Here is a 17,791-nt window from a genome sequence, read left to right as displayed (position 1 = left end):
CTTACATACTAACTAACTTCCCTTCCCTCTGTCCCTGCAGGCTCCAGTCTTCCTGCTCTTTCTGGACTGTGTTTGGCAGCTCTTGTCCCAGTATCCCTCTCGCTTCCAGCTGACAGATGACTTCCTGTTGGCCTTGCATGACAGCATCCACCTGCCACTCTTCTCCAGCTTCCTGGCCAACTGCCAGCGAGAGAGATGCAAACGCTCCCAGGTACTGGACACTTGAGAGGGGCTTTAGTATTTTGGCAACTCTATTTCTGCCATCTTTATAATAGAGCCTTAGACAGCAACATGTTATTACATTTTAAATGATTACACTGGATACCCCATATAATGTATTCGAGGATTGGTGCACAAAGGTGCATAGAAAGAAAGGTTGGCATTAACATAGACGTATGAAATGTACATCCTACTCTACCTAGAACATTGGGCAGTCCTACACACCAGTCAATGGCTGGAGAGACGTGCTTCATCCGGATTCTTCCTCAGATCTCTCGGACCCTCCTCTACCCTCGGTGTGGGACTGGTCGCTGCAGTACAGCAAGCATAGACGAGACCGCTTCACCCAACCCGTACCCCCAACCCCTCCTCTCCAACCCCTGCTCAATGGAAACCTCAACACCAACCCAGACACACACAGGGTAGGGCTGCCTGCTCTTTCATGATACAACCCACCCTCTAGTGGCCATGGTGGGAGCTCTGGGCTTAACAGTGACTGATATGCAAAGATGTTCATTTTTTTGCAGCTTTTGACTCAAAATGGGTCATTTCAGTAGTTACAGATCTTATCAATTTTGTGCATATACAGATTTCAATTTGGATGTTTACTATGATATTGCTAGAATGCAACTCATTGTATTCAACAGACAATTTTCACTTATAAATAAAGGTAGAAACTTAAGTCTGTACATAGTAATGGGCTGAGATAGTATTTGCAACAGGCCACTGCCCCCTCTTGTGGCAGCCATTAAACAAGCATCCAAATCAAAGTGACTCCTTGGGAACAGGCTGAACATAATGCTGTTCCCACTGACCATCACTGATTTCTTGCTCTTTTCTGGTTAGTGAAGTGCAGATCAGTGAAATACAATAGTTCAGTAATTATTTTGAAATAGGTACCTACAGTACATACTCTTTACACTTCATGGCACATGGACCCACAGTACACTACTACTGTGAATGACATTCATAAAATTCAATGGTTAGGTTACTTTTGCAGGTGTCTGCAACTTGAAACGTTGACTGACAGAATCTTTTCCTGCCCAGCAGCTGACTGACACCATCCCCGGCTCAGTCTTCCTCCTGTCTCGAGGCACCTTTTCCTGTCCTGCTAACCTGCTTCCCTGGCGCAGCGGTAGTTCAGGCGTTTACAAGAAGAGCCATCGCAGGGCGCCGTCCTCTGAGAACGTGCCTGGCCTGGAGAGGCTGCTGAAAGCGTGGGCCCTGGCTGAGTTTCCCCAGGGCCTCACCTCCACCTCTGGAACTCAAGGACCACTTGAGCCCTTACTGCCTCTCCTCATGGGGCCCTGCATGGGCCTGTGGAGGGAGTGCTACCTACGGGGTGCGCTCCATGCACAGGTATGATGGAAGTGTTTCATAGGTACTGTAGTTTGAAATACTTAAATAAGAATTATAGTGAATCAGAAACAGTCATCATAACTTCATATATGTCTCTAAATTCTCAACTAAATCTTGGAGACAAAATGTGTTTACTTCAGTGGTCTAAATATATTATGTTATATCCTGTTCTGTTGTTAGGCAATATATATCTGTGTGTGTGTGTGTGTGTGTGTGTGTGTGTGTGTGTGTGTGTGTGTGTGTATATATATATATATATATATATATTTATATATATATATATGTATACTGTATATTTTTCTTCTCTCTAATTTTTCCCACCTCTTCAGTCCTGAGATGGGAAAAACACCCCTTAGTTAAAGTTTCCACACTTAGGCTGTTATCTGTGATGAGGGGCCGCAAATAGACCTTGCTTTGTTTTAAAGGGGTCACAAGTCAGCATGGTTTGGAACAATTGGCTTAAAGGTTGAGGCTGGTCTTTGTTTAATCTCTGCTGCTGATTTGGTGCTTCAACAAAGTCAGGGGTTGTAAGTGGCGAACCACAAACAGAAAACGCTATTTGACATTTAGTATTTACACTAAAATGTGAGTGGATTTTTCAGGCATGGATTCAAAGCAAAATATATATTCAACATATGTATAAGTATACAGAACCATCAGAAAGGCAGCACTCCTCATCGGCTGTCTAATTTAAATATGGCAGGGTTGAGTGTCTACAGGAAGTGCCAATTTGTCATTGAGTTTATCAAGTGGGTGACATCCTACACAAAGGTTCCAAGCATCTGCTGGGTTGTATCCTCTTACATCATGACTGCTTCTTCAAGAGATGACGTTGTCTCTTTGATAGATTGTAGATTGCGTAGATTAGTTTGAGTTGTTGAGTGACAACTCAAACTAATCTACGCTAATCTAACTAATCTAAGTGACAAATGGACGGGGTACAGTCTTTGTGATGTCTGTGCAACAGCGTGTTTATCAGTGTCCCCATGATGATATTAGGAATAGTCAAGGGCTGTGTAGTCTAGTATAAAGAATGTGTAGTGTAGTATAAAGTATGTGTAGTGTAGTATATAGAAATGCCAATAAACCAGAGAACCTTTTTCTTCCATCCTGGAATGATGTGGGGACTAGCCAGACCCTCCTCCGCAGCGCTATGGAGGAGGGTGTGAGTAAGTGCAGTTATTTATTCTCTTTTAAGGAAGCTGTAGAGGAACAAGTAAAACCTACCACTAAGACACCAACACAGGTTAATAGTGTAGAGAGATTAGAGTAAATTGTTTTTCTGGGTAATTTTAGTTTCCTCTACCATTTCATACACCATTAAAGTCCCCACCCCCAGGCTGACACAATCCCTTTTCTTACTTAAGTAAACACTAAACAACTCTCATGTATAATGCATTTTGGCACAACATAACCACTAACTAACACCATCAAACATTACTATACACCTCCCTAAAGCTGCCTGAAAATGAACTCACGTACTGCTAGGTAGACCACAGAGCATAGTGCCCGTATACTGGCTATATCACATACAGCTGTTATCTCTTTGGTTTTGCTTGGAAAGGTCAGCAGCAACAAGGTCAGAGTTGAAATAATTTGAACTTTGAGTGCAGCGCTTGGTGGAGGTTTCGAGAGGTGTGCCTTGTTTTCCCCACAGGAGAACAATGGCATAGCCAGCACCGAGCGGTTTCTCTGCAGACCATGTGTAGGTGGCTTCACAGTGTCAACAAAAAGTGAATATTGACGACTTTAAGTAGGAGGCAGAATTTGTTGCTAGGCTGTTCAATTGGGTTGCATTAGATTGTACAGGTGTACCTAATAAACTTGTACCTTGTAATATTGATAGAACATTGTTTAAATGTATTTTTTTGTTCAGCAATGGGTTGGTCCATCTCGCAATACTTTACGACTTCCCTACCCTGTCGGTGGCTTTCAGCCCGAAGACTATTTGTCCCTACTGAAGGCGTTAATCTTTAAAAACTGGTCACTTTACATGGTCTAATGTTTTGTATTAAAAAGACAAAATGATTCCTAAAATAACTGAGCACTGTAGTGTTTGACAAATGTTACTCAAACAACAGTAAATGGTGCATATGTTTTCATGGGATTTGTTAACACTAAGGAAGAAAAGTTAAAAAGTTAGTGACTACCTAGTGTAAGAAAACTGAACCATGTTGCCTTCCATCTTCAGGCGTTCTCCCACCCGATCTCCGCAAACCACCCTCACCCTGTGGAGCGGCTGGCTCGGGAGGTGCAGCAGCTCAAAGACAAGCTAGCGCAAGTGTCCACCAGCACGGGTCTAAAGCCACCCAGCATGATGGCCGAGCCCCGGCGGACCGACACCAACCTGAACCAGAACACCAACAATGGCACCTTCCTCTTCCCAGCGTCAAGGCCTCAGAGTGTGCCGATGCCCAGAGCAGCGCCCCCTCCTACCTCCACCAACCACCAGACCTCCAAGGGCGCTCCGCCCACCTCTGCTCCTCCATCCAGGACCAGCCACAAAGACAATGGCGGCAGCAACAAACACACCTTCCTGTTTGGCCACTCTTCAGTAGCAGAGGCCCGCCCTGACCAGCGCTGTTACCCAGCACCTAACGCCAAGCTGCCGAAGAGCAACGGGTCCTCGATATCTTCCTGAGGTCTGGTCCTTGTCTTTACTCTTCTCATATATGATCTACAACCGGGTACTATAACCAAATCATTTGTCAGCACAATATGAAACTGATGTCTTCCTCACTGGTATCATGTACAAAGGGAGAACAAGACACATGTTTCATGTCAAACCGTATTTGATAGAAAAACCTTTTTTGACAGGTGATAACAAAAAATAAATAAAAATAAAAACATTTTGGTGGAGCACAGTAAATGGCAACAGTATGAAATAATCAGTGCAAGAGCTTTTGACTCTGCTAGTTATCGTCTGTACTGTATTGGAAAATGTGACAACTGTTCTGTTTATTGTAAAAAAAAAAAGGAACCTACTAAAATTTGTAGTATTCAATATTTCACCAATGAAATATATCTAAGACAAAAAGGACAAGGTGAAGAAGACGCTTAACAATGTTTAACAACAGTATCTTATATTCTATTTTGCAGTATCTCAAAATGCAGTAGAAACTGTCACGACATGTCACCCTTCAAGAAAGACAGAAACCTTGCAGTTTCCATTTTTAGCTTCTTATCCAAAATGGGTCATAGATAATAGCGTGATAAGGCGGTTCTTAAGGGCCCTTTGACAGGACACATCGCAGTGAATGGACACATTTGGTTTTCACTGGATCTCACTTGTCTGACTACATGTCTCCAGAAGATGTTTTTTTTTTAACAATTAGGCTATTTTACTTTTACTTTATTATGTCATGCTAATGTGCAAAACAACACGTTTGTTTCTTAGTTTTTGCATCGCAGCTTAAGGTAGAAAAATATATCGTTTGGACAATTTTTTTTTTTTGTTGGAAAACCATACTTTTTGCAGGCGCTGTGAGTAATATGGAATTTAGGGCATGAAGCTATTTTGGTACTGCTCTAATCATATCTCTCCACTTGCATGCATGCTTGGGAGAGGCCTATATTCAGAGTGTTATGTGGCTTAAGTCACTGCATATTATTGCAGTATAATTCAGCTCCTGCATGATTTCAGGGCTTTAGTTATAAAATATTACCTAAACTTTTATCTTTATTTCAAATATCTTTGACCATTATTGGTCATTTTTTTTGATGTCATACATGCAGATAAGTGTGATTTATGAATCGTTTCTGACCAAAGTTAGTATTATTTAGATAATTTCTCTCTCATTTTGTGGTGTAATTCAAAAACACCATCATTATTCTGCCTTTTACTGGAAGAAAACCCTGGTACCTTTTTTTAAAAGGTACCAGTGTTGGAGCTTTTTACTTCCTGTTTACTTCAATTTTTTTCCTTCTTGGAGGTGCATTAGTATGCAGCCAGCATTTAGGTCAAGGACTTGGAAGTGTCTGACTGGATTTAAACCAGAAAGGAAAGTATCTGGTCCTGCGCCTTTAAATCCAAACAGGTTGTTGTTCGCATGATGTGGATGTCAAGTAGATGCGTTGGCGTCACTGCCACTGACAGATGAAATTTTTATGGATTTGTAAAAGCATGTTTTTCTAAATTTTATTTTAGGCAGGAGAACAGTCAGATGTATGACTGATGCCGACCTTCCCTCATGGCAAAAGGTACCTCACATGATGGCACTATGAATTATTCAATTGTTGTAAATATTCAATCAATAGAAATACACTACCAAGAGCTACAATTTCAGAGCTTTCCAGGTGTGATGCCAATGCATTTCGCTTGCCTTCCATGGAAAGAAAACATAAGGTCATCTTTGGCCTGTCACATGGAAAATCCAATTTGATCTATTGCTGCAGCTGTGGGTCTGTATCGTTGTATAATTTAATGTTTTTGGTACGAACATCACTTAAATTTGCCAGATGTACATATTTTTTGTTACAGCATGTTTGGATCCTGATAAATAAAGTGTTATCAGTTCATAAACTCAACTGTGTTCATAATCTGTGCCTAAAAAATGAAAGTCAATTCTCATACACAGCTCACAAACTTTAATTTTTTAACAAAATAAATATTAACATATGATCTGGAACACTTAAAAAGTAGTATGGCACTGTACATGTAATTTAAAATCCAACCCCTTGGCATGATATGTATAGTTAGACTAAAACAATTTTAGCGTCATGTGCAAAATGCTCAATACTCAGGTAATGTACAAAGTAAAATGTTGAATACCAAATATCTACTGCACGGTTAAGTCATGTAAAGCTCTCCAGTTCCCAACATTGTTCAGTAGAATGAAAATCTGTGTTTTTATACAGAAGTAGGCAGAAAACCTGCAGGCCTTTAAAAAATGTTATGGTTCATTATGTTGTTTCACCACATAAACCGAAATGTAAGAGACCTCTCTTCCACAATTGTTACGATGCCATGCAGGTTTTCCACCATGTTTTGAGATTCATTTTGGCACTTTGAACCAATGGATGTTCGTCTCATGCATTCTCACGTTTCACCCGATGACCGCAGACGACAGAATAACATAGGACAGACATTAGGTGAAGTCCATGTCACCACATAGCTTTAATGGAAGTGGCAGTGCTGTTAAAACCAACCATCTCATAACTGAAGAAAGCAAAAGATCCAAGTCCAACATCAGAAGAGACTACATTCATCCCGTGCTTCAACTTCACCCCCACCGATTGCCATGCTCCTTCCCGGGACACTGCTCCTGCTGCAGGATGCCATCAGGCCCGTAGAAGTAGCCGGAGGAGGATGGGCCAAGGCCACCCAACTGCCGGATGGACTTACACATGGGGCAGGGGTAGTCGGACAGGCCCTCGATATCTTCGAAGGCCAGGTTGACGATCTGGTCGCAGCAGGGGTCGCAGTAGAGGTGTCCGCAGGAGAGGCGCTTCAGGCGGGCCTCGTAGGAGATGCAGCACTGACAGTGTGGCAGGTCGGGGCCCAGGGACAGAGAGCCGGTCAGGGAGCTGCTCTCCAGGCTGCCGGCCTGGCTGGAGCTCTGCTTGGTGGGAGACCTGAGAGGGACAGGCAGGGTGTGAATAGCAAATGAGTCACAATCACACTGTAGAGCTGAAATGATTAGTCCACTAACAAAAAAGGTTATTTCTTAAGCAACAAAAGGCAAATATTGGCTGGTTCCAGCTCCTCAAATGTGAGCATTTTCTGCTTTTCTCTTTTAATATCATTGTATTTTGAATACCGTTTGAGGTTTGGACTGTTGGTCAGACAATGAAAGACATTAAAATCCTCACAACTGGTCCTGAGAGATTTTGATGTGCACTTTTTAAATGATAAATCCAAAGTTATTTGACTGATTACTAATCAAAGAAAATAGTTAGTTCCAGTACATATCTTGGTCACACTTCTTCAGTTTTTCTTTATCGATTCACTGTTCAACCTATTAAAATCTTTTTTAATTTTTTTTTAAATTTGCAATTAAATATAACCGGGAAGAATTGCATTTTTACTGGACTCGTAAAAAATGTACAAAATGAATCAGTGATGAATCATTTCAGCTCTGTTTTATATTATAATTTGGTTCCATGTTGCTCTTTAAAAGCAGATTTGCTTGAAATCTAAAGCACACAAGCAAAAAAAAATGACTTTAAAAACTGATCCTGGCACTCTAAACCAATCCTTAAAAACAGGAGGCAGCAGTTGGGGATCAGGTTGTTCCAGTGCACATTAAAACCAACATAATGTTGGTTTACAGATTTGTTAAATGAAATAAATAACTGGTAAAACAAGACCTGAAGTGATCTCAGTTAAGGTGGAGCTGGGTTAATACTCCATAATTTAAAGTGTGGAGGTGTGTCTGCTGTCTTTAGATTGAGACTGTACACTGTGTCAGACTTGGACTCAGCTACAGTCTGTTACTTGGCTGTTGGAGCTCATTAATAGGTGCAGTGGATAATTATAGCAAATTAAACTCATTGTCTGAAGCCAAATTATACATGTTTTTAAAATGTAAGTAAATGGCACTCAGGCTCCTTCTGATGTTAACATTCCTGGACCCATTTGAAATGGCTGCATAGGATTTCAGATTCACTGTAAATTGTGCTGGCCTTCAGTGAGGAAAAGCTGGATCATATGAGAGCCAGTTACTCAGAAAACCTGTTGTCATAACAACTGTGAAGTGGAAGATGATATTTCCCCTTAAAAATATATTTCTGCCTGATTTGTCACAGCCTGGTCTGACATTTAATCATGTCCCACATGGAATCTGCCCTCAGTCACAGAGCGTTGGGCGTTTGCAGTGAGAATTACACAATTAAGGATTATCCAGAGTGGGGACTTTTGAAATATCCAAGCAATTAGGAGAGATTAATAAACAGGTAGATTCACAGGAGATTGGAAAACAGGTTAAGTTGCCCTGTATTCATTTCAAATGGCCACAGACACACTCAGGAATTATCTGCAAACAATTTCAAATGAAATGCGGTGAAATACACGCTCAACAATCTCCACTCACTTTGACGACGAGGAATTTTTAAAGCAGTCGAAGCTGAGAGCTGCTAGGATCCTCCACAGCAGGTCCATGCCGGTTCCTGTCATGGTAAAATCCAAATGTCATCGACCTGATTTCTGGCGAGCGTCATTTTAAAAAAAAGAAAGAAAACACGACACTACTGAATCTCTGATGTGTTTACAATCAGGACAAGACACAAAAAAAAGGTTCCTGCACACCCCCCCCCCCACCTCCCACGCTGTGTTTAAATATGCGAGTGAAGAGGATGTGCTATCCTCATCATTCTGCAGGCATCTGAATGGAGGTAAACAAAGCGTTACTCTCGTGTGTGTGTGTGCGTGCGTATTTAAGTCGATGGTTTCTCTCGTCGTGTCTGTCCTTTACCGCCTCCTCCTCTCCTCCACCCCTCCTCCTCCTGCTCCTCCCCCCCCCCTTCCTCCGCAACAGCACAGAGTGGCCGCAGAGAGGCGCAGCTGTACGGCCCACAGCTGTTTCATCAGTAAGAGAGAGACACATCGGACCTCACCAATGGACAGAAGGGCCACATTTAAAAAAAAAAATAATGTAAATGCCTTCTTCTGAGTTTAAAGTCAGAGTTCTGATCCATGGAAATGTGTTACGTTTTGCAACGTTTGTCCAAACAAATCCTGTGAACCCACTGCCTGAAAACGCACTTTTTTTAAACCTAGTCCCCAGGTGAAAAAAATTCGAAAACGCTGCTCTTGCGTTGTCGTTTGGACGGCGAAGCCGCGTATTTGCGTATTGATGATGTCATCGCCACACCCCTCGACCTCTATCCTTAGAACTCTTATCCAGCTACAACGCCTCATAACGACAACAGTGGCAGACTACAGGCTTGTGCTCCTGTTGGAGAAGATATTAAGCCTATTAGGTTTACTAGGAAAAATTATACTGTCTGTTGGTATACAGCATGAGCTTGATGCTAATGCTCCGCCTCTTCTTTTGTTGGGGGAATTTCTGAAGCAGAAACAGCGCCACCCATAGACCTGGAAAATTGACGTAGCGCGTTGAGTCCGTAGACTGCACGTTAAGAGTCTATGGTTGAGTCATTTACAAATGGATTTGTTTGGACGCAATTATTCTTGAAACAATTCCAGAGAAGATGGGGAAAAAAGATCGTGCGGCACGGCCTGAGATTAAAGTCAGAATTCAGAAAAAAAAGAAGTCAGAACTCAATACCTCACATGTGGCTCTAATCTTCTTCTTTACCAATGAGATCAAAGTGGAGCAGGAAACTAAAACGGCCTCAAAATACTGCTGAGGTTTAGAAATAAAGAGTTAAGAAATCTTTTTTTATGTGCCAGTATCGCCTTAACAACAAATTACAAGAATAATGTCACCAACACCTCTGGATAGATGTGTAGGTCAATCAGTTCTATGTGTCAAGTGAAATCATTCATGTATAATTCCAGTGAAATGTTATCCCTGTATTGAGAATTTTTTGAAATAAAACAATGGGAAGTGAAGACAGACTAAAGGAGAGTATCAGTTTATGGTTAGAGCACCAAAGTTCAAGTGTTTTTTGTTTATAATATGATTTTTGAATCATGAAGCTGTGGGAGTTAGAAAACAGTGGGAGAAGTATTAAAAGTAGAAGTAGCAGTTTTACAGGTGGACTAAAGGTTTGGCATTTTTGATGTAAGCATTACCTGAAACAACCAGCAGATGGCGACAACTAACTGCCCAAAAAACAACAAACTCAAAGAGCACAAACATTTTACCATTCATCATGTTTTCCCTTATTTACAAGAACTTTATTGAACTTTAATGATATTTGTATCATTAAAGGGAACCTTACTATGAACTGTTAATTTTGGTTATAATAAACACAAGCCAACATTAATATTTGGCTACTGTTTGTCAGGTTGTACTGACATGAAATGCCTCATAGAGATTCATGAGTCATATTACTGCATCATGGTTTATACTGACAGAATAAAACAACGGACACATGGTCAGTTATATAGACATCTTAATCGAGCTGGTAAACACAGACTGTGCAGTTTTACATAACCTAAAGCCTCAGTTTGCCATTCATTACATGGCATTTACAACTGCAGATAAGGGCTGGCGGAGGTACATCTTTAAATTGGCCCTGGCTGCGTCATTGTGCCCAGGAAATTTGACCCTGTTTCAAAATTAACCAGGCGTGACTTTGCTTTTTGTTAAGGAAGGTAGAGAGGACAGACGAAAACAAACGTAGAGTCGACAGCTGCAGACACACAAAGGGCAGAGCTGAAGTTCATTTCTGGAGGTAGCCTAAATGTTGGTTTGTAGAGATGATAATGTGGCGTGTCAGGGCCCCAGCCAGGCCGGCCCCCGGCAAGTGCGGGGAAACGTTACACACTCTGTCACATTACCAACAGGTTTCTTTGCAGGGCCAAAGATTTATTTTCCCGTCTCTCTATTTCTCTTTCCTACGGTGTCAAATGTCCCATAATGATTGCTGAACCTGTATCTGTTGTGCATGATAACTAAAGACCTTGAACCTTGATTGATTCATTGATGTATAAGACAGGTCAGTTGCACATGCTGAAACTGATTATTTAGCTGCTTCAGCTCCATCATGGTGTCCACTAAGTCCCTATATCACGTAGGCTACAACGGTGAGTGATCCAGCCAACACACAGGCCTACAGAGTCAACAAGCGGAAGTAAAAAGAGTAAAATACATAACAGTTAGCACAACAACAACAAATTACATCTGGATAGGAGTCAAATTGGTGTCCACGTGAAAAGACTACAAAGAATAGGCCTGCATCACCAACAAAATAAAAGAAATGCACTGGGGATTCAAATTAATAGCTGCCATTTAACTCTTCAAAGTGCTCAAACCCATTGAAACCTTTCAGTTTTTAATTTCAAAGCAATGCCAGCCCCTGCAATAATATTATTGCACTCATTTTGTGCTTATTCTTTCTAAAGCTCTGGAATGGCAAAACACAATAAACTTCGCACCTGCTAATAATGTGTCACTTTCTCACTAAAACAGTCCCACTGCTTCATCACTCCTCACCATCACACTGAGCCGGACGCAGTAACTGCACGGCGCATGCAGATAGCAGCCTTTCAGGCCAGCTGATCAATAGATGACCCAAACAGACAGTAGCAGCTGAAAGCCTGAGGCGACGTGGAAGGCCTCATCTGATGGGGCGACTATCAGATGACAGCTGGAATGCCAATCCGACTGAAAGTGGAGGTGTTATCGCTACGTACTGTATGTGTCATCTGATTTTTCTGCTGAAAAATCAGTTATTGCAGATTTTAAGTATTAGCAGTCAAAATGTACCCCAGAATCCAAAATAAAAGCACTTAATGTAAAGTAGTTTAGAGTTTTATATCACTTTTAGGATCATATTGTGTCTCTCTGTCCCTACCCCAAGCCACATTCCCACTTTCCCAAACCGTGTTGTAGCCTTTGTCTACCTGTCCACCAGCTGCCCTCTGCACCAGTTATCTGACTCTGTCATCCACCTGATCACCTGTTCCCACTTTCCTCATCAGCCCCACCATTATTTACCCAGCCCTTCCCCTCACTCCCTGCCAGATTATTGAAGTTGGTTTGTTTATTGCTTCTGAGCTGTTTGCACCTGAACCTAACCATAATCTGAAGGCCCATCTGCCTGCACCTGTCTCTGGTCCCTGTTCCTGTTGATCGTTTCAGATTCAGAGCCAGTAAGCTCTAGCGTTGTCAATAAAATCCCTGAACTGTATTAGTCTGCATTTGGGTGCTATCCCTGTTTCTGCTTGCATCAGTCATGACAACAAAAACATTTGACTTTTTAGGAATCGTGATTCAACAGGAAGCATAGAAGAAAATAAAAAGGGAAAGAAATTCGGGCAAAAGGAAGAAAAGAGGATGTGATAGACAGAGAAAATACCTTGCAAGAAGCTGAAGTTGTTACTAGAACTTCTCTAATCTGTTGTACAAAATGGCCAGTCAACTTCTTATTTTTATGTTTTGAATAAAAAGCATTGAGTTTAGGAAACATTTAGATTTACTTTGCTATAGAAAGCTTTTTTCCCATGAGGTAAAATGTGTGTCAGTTATGAGAAATATTACTCTTATATTGATTCAGTTAACTTCAAGACTTTATTGCGAATCTACAATATTGTAAATAGATGTTATTTTTATGTCATGGTTTCCATATATCACTGAATATTTGTGTCAAGATGCTTAGAAAATTAACAAAATAGGATTTTAGCAGTTTTCCACCAGGGGCATCCTTGTGATTTGTGTTCCCCATTCTTTTTAACATGGCCAATTATAGGCACGAGCCCAAGCACGTGCAGGGAGAGGCTCGCCTTGCACATTACATTTGGAGCCAATGCCAGTCTGAAACTGAGACACACCGAGCAGTAGCGCGGAGAGTGAAAACCCCCACCACATAAAGTGTGACCCTGTCATATTTAGAGTCACTAATAAGAAAAATAAATTGCCTTCAAGGTTTCAGGTTTCATCCAACACCCCCCCCCTCCTACTGTTCTTTCTGAGCGGAATGGTGTCTGCTGGAGGAGAGATGGGAATGGAGGAGGGGGCGGTGTCTCCATCCAAGAGGGATGTTGTAGTAAGTGAAAAGGGGCGGAGGGGGGAGGAGGGTGCAGCTCTCTGCTACTACGTCAGTGGACATCACAGGGGCACACAGGACCTTTTTGCTTCAGGTACTCGGGGTGACTCCCTGCACGGACAAAAAAAAAAAAAGAGACGCGAATCCCGGTCACCCTAAAACGCGCTCACCTTCCCACTAAAAGGTAAGCGAATGAAGAATCCTTCTGAAATGTGCAATTTCTTCTGAATCTTCCTTTTTCCTTTCAATAATTCCCCTGATTTACTCGTCTGCTGCCGTTATCGACGGTGCAGGTGCACCGTGTCCAGATGCAGGATATCAGGAAGGGAGATTTAGGCTACATGTGTTTATGATACAACTCGATATGTATTCGCCAAAAAAACGAGTTAAAGGCCTGCACTGCGCTACGCGGTGACCCCTAACACTGTACCCGTAAGGAAATCAAGGAATAAGTCGATTTGTGAAGAAGTAAAAGTAGGATGTTGATATGAAATGTTGCAGTCAGGCAAGATTAGAAGATTTTTGAATTTTGGTGAAATGCGCCCTGCGTCCTTGTTCTCGCTGGGAGGTCTTGTGCGTAACGGCGACCATCATCCATCCCAGAGCAGAGGATTGACTCCGAGGAGGAGGCAGGGAGGGAAAGGTAGGAGGTTACAGTCTTATGTTTTAATGTCATGAAACAACATTATGTTCAGCTTCCCGTCATCCATCCAGTTTTGGTGATGGTTTGGGCACTGATGCCCTTGCCCCTCTCCGTCGCCTGTTCCGTCTTCTCTCTTCGGGTCATACATTTAGGTCTGCCGTTAAACACACTTTTTTTCTCATATTGTCAAAAAGTGCATTGCCCTGCTTATATGCTACATTTAATCAGTGAAACATCAGGGAAATAGTCAGTGAATCTGGGTGTCCTCTCCTGCGTCGTGCGTGAAAATGACCTTGTAGAAACCCATCGGGGAGAATGCGATGAAGAAGAGTGATGAGCAATTCCCCCCCCTACCCGTTGCTTTCTTCTGTGGTGTTGCTTTGCGGTGGTTCATGTCGGTGGTGCTGAAACGACTTTGCCCAGAGAGGACATTGTTTGATATTGTGAGCGACCTTTCAAAGAGGAAGATGAATACGCTGTTGGAACATGATATATGGCATAGATTTGTGGTCTGTTCTGTGTTCGGGGGTGGTTCCAACTTGGCATGTCTGATATGTTGTGCCTGTGGCATCCATGACTGCTGAACAGGCAGTTTCTGAGCTATTTATGCATGAGGTGTGGCAGTGAGGGGAACATCTAACATTGCAAACCTGCAGGACTACTGACAGCCCTCCTTTTCTTAAAAAAACCGAAACCAAATATGATTTATGGTTTGTGATTGAAGGCTTGACACACTTTCAGCCTCTTTAATTAACCTGCAACAAGAGCCCTGGTTACATCTTTACCTTCACAATCATAACAAAATCTCCTCTTCAAGAGAGTTCACAGCGATCAAACATATCCTGTCGACAGGTTTTTCATTTTTCTTGTCTTTGTGACTGGATGTTGACTTCTTAAGCACTCATCCATTCTTCAGGAAGTTGCTTTTCTGTTTTTGGGTTGTAGTAATTCATTCATTTATGTTTTTATGCAATCCATCCTTCAACCCATCTACACACCTGTGCTGTGCTGAGCCAGCCGTGCTGGAAAAAAACGTTTTTTGGGGAGAGTAGTTAGTAAAACTGTTTAAAAGTGGACTGTTCCTATAACTACATTCCTGTAACTACTCGGTCGTAAAGAGGCCAAGAAGTTGATAAAACAATTAGCAGAAAACCAACCAGCAACTATTTGACTATTTTCAAACAAATGTCAAATATTTGCTGCTTCTAGCTTTTAAGTGAGAGGATTTGGTGCTTTTCTTTCCCACATAGTAAACTCAATATCTTGTTTTGGATTGTTGGCTGAATGTAAAGCGCTGTGTAAATGTGTCACTGTGGGTTGTGCATGTTGAATGAATTAAAAGTTTTCTCTGCCCCGAGCCATCACTCAGCATCACTCAGCACAACAGCAGCAGAGTGACTTGACATCAGGCGGGGCAGGTGAGGCCGATGTTGTTCAACAGCTCAACACACAGGAGCTCCACTTGAAACCAGGAGGAGCTAAGGCTCTGTTTGGTGTTCTCATTTTCTGCCTGCTACCCATGCTGATTGGGCCATGCTCCGGTCTGTCCACAGAGATTAGCCCTGTCACAAGTTACAGCTCGCCTCTCCCTGCAGCTGCGAGCAGTGGAGCCAGATACATTAGCAAAACAGCTAAAAACCCCCACAGGTCGCATGCGGTGCAAACTACCCAATCTGGGTGTTGTCAAGATCAGCAATTAGCACAGCCGTTTCAACATCTAGATCGGTGCTTCCAGGAAACGCAGGTTCATTTGTGCTGCATGGTCTTTCTACCCACATCTGTGTTTGGCTCGTGTTACTGCTGCTGACACATTGCTCTCCGCCAAAGATTTACTGCGAGACTGAGAGATAATCGATGGCTTTCTCCGTCGTCTCCAGATTGGTGGTTCGAAGCAGCGATTAAAGCCAAACTCCCCCATTAACAACTGACAGGGCATCTTTTTTTTCTTTTCTTTTTTCCCAGAGGAGGTGTCTGACCACTGTCTTCAGCTTTTAAACACATGCATTTCATATTGGCCCTGCCTTTTTGGCTTGTTTTTAAATTTGTGAAATCTGTTTTTACACCAGTATTTTCCCCATCAGGGATAATACAGGGTTATTTTACTATTATTATTATTATTATTATTACTACTATTATTTTAAGTCCCAAACTATTCTAATAATTTAATTATATTTCATAGAAAGAAACTTGTGTGCAATTGCAATTTCTCATGGAGGTTTCTGGTAAGGGCTCTGCAATGTGCTGATATTGCAAATGGAGACAGTGTTTAGGCTTCACCTCTGAATAATTCACTTAACCTTTTTTTTTCTTTCCCAAAGTAACTGTAATGTAAACATGCATATCTTTCAGTGTGCTTGTGAATTTTGGGTACAACAAGTGTACAATTAGAAAATACATCAACATTTACTGAAACCTGAAGCTGAAACCTGAAGGTAGTTAGCTTAGCTTAGCTTAAAAACAAGGAAGTGGCACATAACTCCCAGTAAAAAGACAACTTTTTACATTTCGGTTTGTATAAAGATTAAACAAGTGACAACGTGTTAACAAGTCAGCTTCACAGGTACTGTTAGGTCTATTTTTGGAGAGAACGAGTTTGGCTGTGTCCCTTGCTAGTTTCTAAGCTAAGCTAAGCTAATTGCGTCAACACATTGCTCCCTAGTTAACATATAACATGTTTCTAAATGTGTTTTTTCTCAGACTATTGTCTCTAGTTCCTCTGTGATTTGAACCTAATTACAAAGACATCACAAGAAACCTTCCAGAAGATTATGAAGAAATCATGGTACCTGTTAAATAAAGTGCTTTCTCTTAAATCCTTTCTGCTCCACTACTTTAAAGACAAAGTGTTCAGCAGTTGTAGGTGAGCGCAGTGATGATGAGATGCCACGTGGCACAGCTTCAGCAGAAACACAAATGGCTTTGATGCAGAGGGGAAGGAAGAGCAAAGCTTGTACTGGCAACTATTTAATTCAAACAACCATAAAAAAACATCACACCCCTTGTTTACTGAGAGAGAATCGCTGCAGCAGAGCATCTCTGGTGTGCAGTGGAAGTGAGAGAGTTTGGCCTAAATAGTCTTTGGTGCCTAGAAAGAATTAATTTTCTCTACTTCCAAAAGTAGTAGTGGTGGTGTCTTGCAGTACGTAATGTTGTAGTAGTGGTGTCTGGCAGTACATAATGTAGTAGTGGTGGTGTCTTGTAGTACGTAATGTTGTAGTAGTGGTGTCTGGCAGTACATAATGTAGTAGTGGTGGTGTCTTGTAGTACGTAATGTAGTAGTAGTGGTGTCTGGCAGTACATAATGTAGTAGTGGTGGTGTCTTGTAGTACGTAATGTAGTAGTAGTGGTGTCTGGCAGTACATAATGTAGTAGTGGTGGTGTCTTGTAGTACGTAATGTTGTAGTAGTGGTGTCTGGCAGTACATAATGTAGTAGGGGTGGTGTCTTGTAGTACATGATACTATTGCACAGAGCATGTTCACCTGATTTTAACATCTCGGGGCCCTTTTTTATTTTCACAGTTGTAGTATGATAAAGTCAGTAGTTCCACTACTTTAATCCAGAGGGAAATATATATTAATACAAGGATTAATTTGACCCATTGTGTTTTAGTTTCCTTTTATTTTTGCAATTGGCAGTGGTGGAATGAAACTAGGTACACTTACTTTTACTTAACTAAAGTACATATTTGAGGTACTTGTATACATCTCATCCTTGTGCTACATCTCAGAGGCCAATGTTTTACTTTTTTTACTCCACTACATTTGTCAGATCGCCTTAGTTAGTTTTAAGATTACATTTTTTCGTCCCCCATGGATCTCCAAATTTGGTCAAATTCGGTCCGTATAGTATCTGATAAACTGAAGGATAAATCGTGCGTTGATGGGCATCGGAAAAACATTTCCAGTATCCCAGTTGGTGACACGTTGTTGACAACTGACGTTTGATGTAGGCG

At 41.7% G+C, this 17,791-nt stretch overlaps 2 protein-coding genes across 3 annotated transcripts in view; both read left to right on the top strand.

Annotated features, from left to right (window-relative positions):
• Positions 1-5,912, top strand: part of mtmr11 (myotubularin related protein 11) — a 32,579-nt gene extending 26,667 nt beyond the window's left edge. The window contains exons 14-17 of the mRNA XM_032519226.1: positions 41-211; positions 423-641; positions 1,270-1,578; positions 3,770-5,912. Coding sequence (XP_032375117.1) covers positions 41-211; positions 423-641; positions 1,270-1,578; positions 3,770-4,219 — 1,149 coding nt within the window. The 3' untranslated portion in view covers positions 4,220-5,912. The remainder of the gene's footprint in view (positions 1-40; positions 212-422; positions 642-1,269; positions 1,579-3,769) is intronic.
• A 7,255-nt stretch (positions 5,913-13,167) lies between these two features.
• The window catches only part of sv2a (synaptic vesicle glycoprotein 2A), a 47,954-nt gene continuing 43,330 nt past the window's right edge, over positions 13,168-17,791 (top strand). The window contains exon 1 of one of the 2 annotated variants that reach the window (XM_032519228.1): positions 13,168-13,378. The gene's annotated coding sequence lies outside the window, so the exon portion shown is untranslated. Of the gene's footprint in view, positions 13,379-13,814; positions 13,838-17,791 lie in introns of those variants that run through there. The other variant, XM_032519229.1, reaches the window with a different exon arrangement.

The sequence above is a fragment of the Etheostoma spectabile genome, chromosome 6 (genome assembly GCF_008692095.1).
Source record: "Etheostoma spectabile isolate EspeVRDwgs_2016 chromosome 6, UIUC_Espe_1.0, whole genome shotgun sequence".
Lineage (NCBI taxonomy): Eukaryota > Metazoa > Chordata > Actinopteri > Perciformes > Percidae > Etheostoma > Etheostoma spectabile.
This window is presented reverse-complemented; position numbering and strand designations above follow the sequence as displayed.